This window comes from Hyperoodon ampullatus (genome assembly GCF_949752795.1).
Source record: "Hyperoodon ampullatus genome assembly, chromosome: 9".
In the NCBI taxonomy this organism is placed as follows: domain Eukaryota; kingdom Metazoa; phylum Chordata; class Mammalia; order Artiodactyla; family Ziphiidae; genus Hyperoodon; species Hyperoodon ampullatus.
In genome coordinates, this window is record NC_136922.1 from 11,016,600 (window position 1) to 11,025,434 (window position 8,835).

General features: G+C 36.0%; 1 protein-coding gene across 1 annotated transcript in view; it reads right to left on the reverse strand.

The window, feature by feature from the left end:
• Nucleotides 1–5,235, reverse strand: part of CCDC146 (coiled-coil domain containing 146) — a gene marked incomplete at both ends in the record, with an annotated part of 114,874 nt that extends 109,639 nt beyond the window's left edge. Inside the window, one exon of the mRNA XM_079711100.1 lies at nucleotides 5,077–5,235. Within this exon, the coding sequence (XP_079567226.1) occupies nucleotides 5,077–5,235 (159 nt within the window). The remainder of the gene's footprint in view (nucleotides 1–5,076) is intronic.
• Nucleotides 5,236–8,835: the final 3,600 nt, after the last annotated feature.

The following is an 8,835-nucleotide window of genomic DNA, read 5'->3' on the forward strand; positions in this document are numbered from 1 at the left end:
AATTAATATCTGTTAAATGGATTAAGACTTAATGTCTCCCACTGCTCTTCAAAAACTTCTTGCTATCTCAGTTCTTTTCCCATTGGACATGAAACTAAAACTTGAACACAAATATATTTATTACACATCTTTAAGGAGTCCAAAAGTTGATAGTTTGATATAGAAGCTGTTTCAGTGAAAAGGTCACATGTCAACAAGCCTAATCCATCTTCATCGACACACCCACAATGCTTGCATACCCCACACTCTACTTTTAACAGAATTTCTTATTCTGTACAGAGTCACACTTTTACTTCCTTAGTGTTTCCCTCCAGTGTTCACACTGTCCCTTGTGCCTCCCAAAGGCTCCTGTGCTACTTTTTCTCTACCCCTTGGTTAAGTCAGGTCCAAGACTTAACAACGACTGGCACAAAAATTATTTTCAGGAAATGAAGAGAAGGGAGGAGCTGACTCGTTCTGGTGAAAAGTAAAAGAGCCAAAAGTCTTAGGCAAGATAATTTCATGTTTTGATTTTGGCTCTTGGCATTAAGACAAGGATGACTTTATGGCATCCAAGTTTTGGAAATGTTCAACATCTGACACACTGACATTTGACAACCAAGAAATCAGTGCTACTTTACATAACCATGTACAGTTTAGAAGTAGAAATCCTGACTTAGGGAATACCATGAAAGCTATAACTTACATTAAGCCTGAATGTGCAACAGACATGAGCTTTGAACAAAGAGACATATGCTATTTGTTAAAAGAATGATTTTTAAATACTAAATATTTACAGCTTGTCTCTGTGCAAGGTCTTGAGCCAGGTGCTGTGTAGGATATAAATAAAATCACACATGACCCTTGCCATGGTATTAGATGAAAACAGTTACATATTGCCCATCAGAGTGTATATCTTGGTATAATCTTTTTGGAAAGCTATTTGAAGGTATCAACTAAAGCTGAATATAAACCTAAACTATGACACAGGAACCCCACTCCTAGGTAAACACCCAAGATAAATGAATTCATAAGTATAAGGCACAAGAATGCACAAGAATGATCATGGTACCTTATCCATAATCATCCAAACAGGAAACAACCCAAATCTCTTAATCTCTAAATAGAACAGAATGGACAAGAAAATTATAGGATATTTACACAAAAGAACACTATATACCAATTTTAAAATATTGAACTAAGGCACAGATGGTGCCATGAATAAATTTCACAGATTCAGTGTTTACCAAAAGGAGCCAGACACAATGGAAAACATACTGTATGATTCCATTCATATGATTTTTGAAAAGAGGCAAAACTAATACATAGTGATAAGTCAGAATAGGTCTAACTTTGGTGGGAGAAATGACTGGGAAGAGTCTCAAGGGACACCACTGGGTTGCAGGAAATACATTTTCATCTGAGTGGGAATATGGCAGGAATGAAGAAGATATAAATTCAAGAAATACTTAATGGAGATATTTTACCCTCAAACTGATAAAGAGAATGCAGGAGGAGAATTAGGATTGGGAAAATGATGAATTCAGTTCTAAACGTGTTGGTTATTGGCATATGTAAAAAAAAAATGGCTGGACCCTGAGTATTTGTGAGGTTTACTGTGTATATGTTATACCTTAGCAAAAAAAAATTTTTAATAAAAGTTTTCAACAGGACTAGAAAAGTCTGTGGAGTGCCAGGCCTCATAATTAGGCAGCAATGGACGAGTTGGGGAGCAGGTGTCCAGAATTAACCCACACAGTCCATTGATGTGACTTAGTTCCCAAGCCCCACTTGGAACATTAATCCCAAAGTGTGAATTTAACACCGTGTAGTTCATACCCTGTTAAGTCTTATTGTTTAATGTGATCATAATATCAGTGAGAAATTACATTTTCCATGCAAAATATTATATGATATATATATAATATATAATATATATATATTATATGATATATAATATAATATAAAATATTATATGATGAGAAGATATTCAATAAATATCTGTTAATGATCTTGTATCAAGTGAAAGGTACAGCCTACAAATGCTGTAAGAGTAGACAGGTTGGAGAAAACACTGTGAACTGACTGCTCAGGCACAGTTTTTTGAAGGAGCCGGATTCTGAAAGGTTAGGAATAGATGCAGGGGTTTCAAAGTGTGGCCTATACAAGTGTTTGATCTGGTTTTTTCAGTTGGAGTAAAACAGTCTTTCAAGAGGCAACGTGAGTAGGAAGATTGTGGACAACCACGACCTTGTATCATGCTTTGTGAATATGTGCCAGTTTCCTAGCCATCTGAATATGGGAGAGTCCATGCTAAGGGGATTAACAAGCAGAAGATCATGAGGACCTGAGTAAATTACTAGATTACAAAAATAGTTTGGGCCCAAATCGCAGAGTGCCATAAATACTGAACACATTCTGTAGGCAATATTAGATGACAGCATGACATCCATGTTTTACAACTCAATAGTGCTGGACCGACGGTGTGACTACCATTAGCAACAATAAATGCTATAAGCAGCATCTGGTTCTTTCAATATGATGCCAAGCATCTGGGCCTTTGGAAGTGGATTTCTGACTGCTTTCTTTCAGAACTCTTGCTATTCTGCAGATTCAGCTTCTGTTTAGACAACTGAAACAGGATAGCTTTTTTTTTTTTTTTTTTCGGTACGCGGGCCTCTCACTGCTGTGGCCTCTCCCGTTGCGGAGCACAGGCTCCGGACGCGCAGGCTCAGCGGCCATGGCTCACGGGCCCAGCCGCTCCGCGGCATGTGGGATCTTCCCGGACCGGGGCACAAACCCGTGTCCCCTGCATCAGCAGGCGGACTCTCAACCACTGCACCACCAGGGAAGCCCGAGGATAGCTTTTATATAGTAGGTTAAAAAAATTGTAAGACTCGTGAATCTTAGAGGAATGTTAAAAGAGTTAGAAAAAAAAAAAGCTATAGATGCCAATAGGAACAATCTCAGGGGTGTTTATTATGGAAACAAAGTTGTTTGAAGCCAATAATTCATCCTGCAAGATTTTGCTGCCTAAAGGAAGTAAAATTACTGGTGTAATTACTACTCAAAATGGGAGGACCATTCTTTTACCATATAATCTAAGTTATCTACTTTATTAGGGGCTGGTCATACTCAATGATTAATAGCTATAATTTGTGCATACATGAGTATTGAGAGATTCTTGAAATATTTAATGAATTGTTACGTTGAAGACCAATACGCAAGAGAAGTTGTCCTAAGTTCTCCTTTGACTTTACAAGTCAAATCTTCCATGTTTCTTAATCTGTGGCTTAAAAAATTTGACTATAATTTTTATTGTTTGGCATAACCTTTGGTAGAAATAACCTGTACCTTTATTTGATATAATTATTAAAGGTAGTAGTATAAAAGTAGAAATACTATTGCAAAGCTGGACATATGATGGATTTTAGCAGAAATAGAGAACACTGATAATTTGAAAATATTAATACTAGAGATATGAACTCATCGTTCTAAATACATCAAGATACGTATAGAAATAGATATAAATTTATGTGGATAAATATATTTATACACCTATTTCCCAGCTCTGAGAGTGCTGAGAAGCAACGACAGACCGATAGCAATGAACACACCCAGCACTGAGATCTTAGTTTTCAAATACCATTCTCCACTAAAATAGGAACCAAGGATCCTCTGAGAAATGGCTGATCCTAGAGTTGGAGCAAAGAAAATGCAAGATGAATCTGGAACATATTCTATGACAGGAAGTTAAAAGGTACACAAAGAATCATAGGAGCCTGTCAAAAGTGAGCCTTCTTGAAAGGGTGTACACTGGCCAAATCTGGGACAACTGAAGTATCAAAATGAATAATGGCCATAATGGATTATAGCTCATTGAGTAGAATAAGAACTCACGAGTCCACCCTGATGGATAGATGGGTGGATGGATAGACAGATGGAAAGAAAAGAAGAGAAAGTTCTACCTTATAGTAGGAAGACAACTAATAAATGTAGAAAAAATGATGGAATGAGAAAACTGCCATTTGGCAACCATTGTAATAATAATTAATTTGGGCAAGAATCATCAAGAGATGTAAAACTAGTAGGTGAAAATTTTAGAAGGAATAGGATACTTAAATAGCCTCAGAATATCTCCCCATAGGTGCTTATCAATTTCCAGAAGAAAAATAATAACTTTATAGGAGAGAAAGCTAGAAGTCACCACCTTAACCAAGTGATCAATGCTGACAACATGAGTAATGGGACAAACTGACATCGTGTGTTCCTGATATGAGGTTTATATAAAACAAAAGCTCAACAATAGTTGTAGCAATTGTTTAAAATATTTACACCAAGAAAATATTTGGGCGGGGATTTAGTATCGCTTCTTGGTTTTAAGTAAAATCTGATTTTGCCCAAAGACTTTTTAAGCTTATTTTTATTATGACTATCACATTTCTTAGATGTTTTATTCAGTTATATTCACATAAGGTTAAGAGTTCAGAAGTCAAATGTCCTCTAAATCATTTTCTAAAGTACAGCTCTCAAGCGTGACAGATTGCATATGTGGTCAGTTACTGTTTAAAAAAAACTCTCCTCATATATGGGTATTTCCTGAATGTTCATCTCATTTTTTAAAAAATCAGACAGAAATCTAACAAAAATCAGATTCCCCTTTTTGCTTCTCTGCTAGTAGGAAACAGCATGTTTCTGTGCTGTACTGCAGTAACTACATTTGGTTAGGTAAATGTATATTCTATCGTTATATGACAAGATATTTTATCTTCATTTTATGGATGTAAATGTAATGTATCCAGTAATGAAAGAAATCATTTACCAACATACAGAATATACTTAAGTGGCTGCATATATGCAAATATTTATTATGCCTTAAAAGTATCAGAACCTACACTACTGCATTAGTCCAGGATTATACCGTAGGCTTTTGGAAGAGAATGTAGGGGCTATTTTATTTTAAAGTGCTTCAAACAGTACATATTGCCTACAGGTTACAAATAATAAATTATTTGGATAATGATATTAACTTCATCTGAATTTTTAAGTAGATAGTGAGGCAAGTCTTACTGTAGTAATATATAAATATATCTGTACCTCATGCAGACAAATGAAAGCTGGAGTTGTAGATACATCAACGAATCGCTCATCTCGGATGTTAATCGTGGGTGCTACAGCATAAATGGGGTCTTCTTGATCCTTTTCACCTTTCTTCTCTTCCTCTTCTTGTTCTGTGTCTGTGGTACTGTCTTCCATTTTTCACAATTCTAAAATAAAATCATTCCATATTCAGCTATTTAGGGATGTCTTCAGTTATGGTAAAATTAATGGAAAATAATAAAAGCAAGCAAAGCAACTAGAGTAATCTATTCAATGAAATTATAGGTCAGGAAAGTTAGCTACAATCACATTATAAAAGACTGCCTTTTTGTAAAGATACTCTCCAATGATGCATTCAAAACAATAATTCTAATTTTAAAGAGTAGACTATTACTGCATTAACTGGATAAAATTATGTAACTAGAATATAAGCTCCATGAAGGCAGAAAAGAAACCTAATTTTGTTTATGGAGCATTGTAGTAGGCACTCAATTACTATTCATGGATTGGGTTAATAAAAAGAAGCTTCATCCTTAAAATATAACACAAAGTTAATTCAAATTAATTTTGGAAACATAAAAACCAACACCCTGTAGTGCCACATACTGCCTTAGGCATGCATCTGCACACTAGGCTGCCAGGCTAATTGCTCCATACCCACACTGCCTGCTACCCACACAGCTCATGCCTATATGCTTGTGCGCATTGCCAACTGGCCTGTCTATGCTGCTCATGTGTGTGCTCAGTTGTCCCATCAGACTTCACTTCCAAAGCATAAGCTCAAAAACAAAATTACTAAGGATTTCAAGATGGTGACACCAGAGCATTAAGCCAAGTGCAGGCCCTTCCGAGCGTGGATCCCTTTTTCTTTTTTTTTTTTTCTTTTTGGCAGCACCATGAGGCATGTGGGATCTTAGTTCCCTGACCAGGGATCGAACTCAGGCCCCTTGTGTTGGGAGGACAGAGTCTTAACCACTGAACTGCCAGGGAAGTCCTGAGAGGGTCCTTTTTTGACTGCACAGGTCACACACCTTTGAAGCCAGCCCTGTGTATTGTCCATCGGTTTGCTCATGTAGTCAAGTGGACCCAGAGTAGTTTCTAAAAGGACCCCTGTCTTGCCTGGCAAGGTCTCTATTGCCTCATTTTGGTGGCATTGGGATGGTTACCCTTCTAAGAGAGAACTGGTAAGAGGTCTCCATTGCATAAGAGAATGCCAGTGTAATCTGCTTTTTTGATCTCTGATATATGTGAATCTGCACACAACAGAAGAGCGTACTTACTTTCTTCTCTTGCTGGAGAGGATAACTCCAACTGTCATAAGTTTTTTTTTTTTGCTTAAAAATTTTTTAAAATTTATTATACAATTTTTAAAGGTAACTTTCTATTTACAGTTTTTACAAAATATTGGCTATATTCCCTGTGTTGTATAATACATCCTTGAGCCTATCTTACACCCAATAATTTGTACCTCCCCACTGGTAACCACTAGTTTGTTCTCTATATCTGTGAGTCTGCTTCTTTTATGTTTATTCACTACTTTGTTATATTTTTTAGAGTCCACATATAAGTGATATCATGCAGTATTTATCTTTCTCTGTTTGACTTATTTCACTTAGCATAATGCCCTCCAAGTCCATCCATGTTGCCACAAATAGCAAAATTTCTTTCTTTATTATGGCTGAGTAGTATCCTATGTGTATATACGTACAACATCTTCTTTATCCATTCATCTGTTGGTGGACACTTAGGTTGTTTCTGTATCTTGGCAATTGTAAATAATGCTCCTATGGACAGTGGTGTGCATGTATCTTTTTGAATTAAGTGTTTTTGGCTTTTTTTGGATATATACATGTGGAATTGCCTGGTCATATGGTAGTTCTATTTTTAGTTTTTTGAGGAACCTCCATACTGTTGTCCACAGTGGCTGCACCAATTTACACTCCCATCAAGAGTGTATAAGGGTTCCCTTTTCTCAACATCCTTGCCAACATTTGTTACTTGTGGTCTTTTTGATGATAGCCATTCTGACAGGTGAGGTGATATCTCATTGTGGTTTAGATTAGCATTTTCCTGATGATTAGCAATGTTGAGCATCTTTTCATGTGCCTGTTGGCTGGCCATCTGCATTTCCTCTTTGGAAGAATGTCTATTCAGGTCTTCTGCCCATCTTTTTGATTGGGTTGTTTGTTTTTTGATGTTCAGTTGTATGAGCTGTTTATATTTGTTGGATCTCAATCCCTTATTGGTCATATAATTGGCAAATATTTTCTCCCATTCAGTAGGTTGTCTTTTCATTTTGTTGATGGTTTCCTTTGCTGTGCAAAAGCTTTTAAGTTTAATTAGTTCCTATTTGTTTCTTTTTGCTTTTATTTCCTTTACTTTGGGAGAGGGACCCAAAAAAATTTTGCTATTTATGTCAAAGAGTGTTCTGCCTATGTAGTTTTAAGGCTTTGTTGAACACGTATCACCTCTCATATCTATTTTATCAGATTAGCTACTCTTTGACGATAGGGATCCCCATTCTTTTCATATGGAAAATATGTTCTGAAATATGAATCCAGAAGTGCTGGTAGGCTCTTATGCCTGAATTTATCAAAGTGGCCACAGACATATCATTGATTCATTACGTTTCTTTTCACCTCTCTAAAAGGGGAGTAACTAATTTTTCTGTTTCATAAAAAATATATGCATATTAGAGGTGATAATGCCTCTGGACTTCTAGCTTCCACTCTGCTATCTCCAGTTTTCTGCCAAAGCCATAAATTACACTTGCACTTGTCTTCCTCCTCTGCTACAAAAACACTTCATAGGTGGTAGCATGTACTTCTTTCAGGAGGCACCACATGTCAGATTGTCTTTCTTTATATGATATTAATAGTCATTGATTTTGTTTGGACTTCCCCTCCTTTAACATACATGTTTTTAATGCCATAAAGCAGTCTTTTAATAGAACCTATTATTATTAAAGCATCACAACACTTTACATTTGGCAGATAATCACAATTTCTTGTTTAAATCTTCAGGGAGTTGAAAATGGTTTGGTGATATATCTAGATTTATTTGTGTTAATAATCTGAAACGTGTGTGTCCAATCATTTCATGGATGGAAAATGTTAAGGGCTTTCCCAGGAAAATAGTTTCTTCAGAACATTAGATCATATCTGTTATTTTCAGCTTGTTCTTTAAGAAATATTTCAAACGTAACCATAGGAACTTCGACAAATATCAATTCATGAGTAATTTTGTTTTATCTAAACCCTTTCACTTCCCCTCTCCACTCTCCATATTATTTTGAAGCAAAACCTAGACATCTAGACTTCATAATATATCCTGAAGAATTTCATAATAATATATAGAGATAGTTCTCATTCCATTTCACAGCTCCATAGCACTGCATTGCATAGATGTGCCACAAACTATTCAAATAATCCCCTGTTTATAAATAAATGGAACGTTTCCAGCTTTCTGCTATTACAGTTTTGCAAAGTACAGTACATCTATTTATTTTAAAGTAGATAGATTGGGAGTTTGGGATTGACATGTACACACTACTATATTTAAAATAAAAAAAATGCCTTTCCACGGGAAAAAAATTATATTTTAAAGGCTCTTGGAATCTTTATAATCAAGATGGCATTAACTTGAAAGCTGAAGTTCAGGCAATCTTCTCAAAGTACGGCACCTTTAAATATGGTGCAGTTTACCTAGGCAAAAAAAGAAGGTGCTATGCTGAATTTGTACAAATTCCTCAGTCTG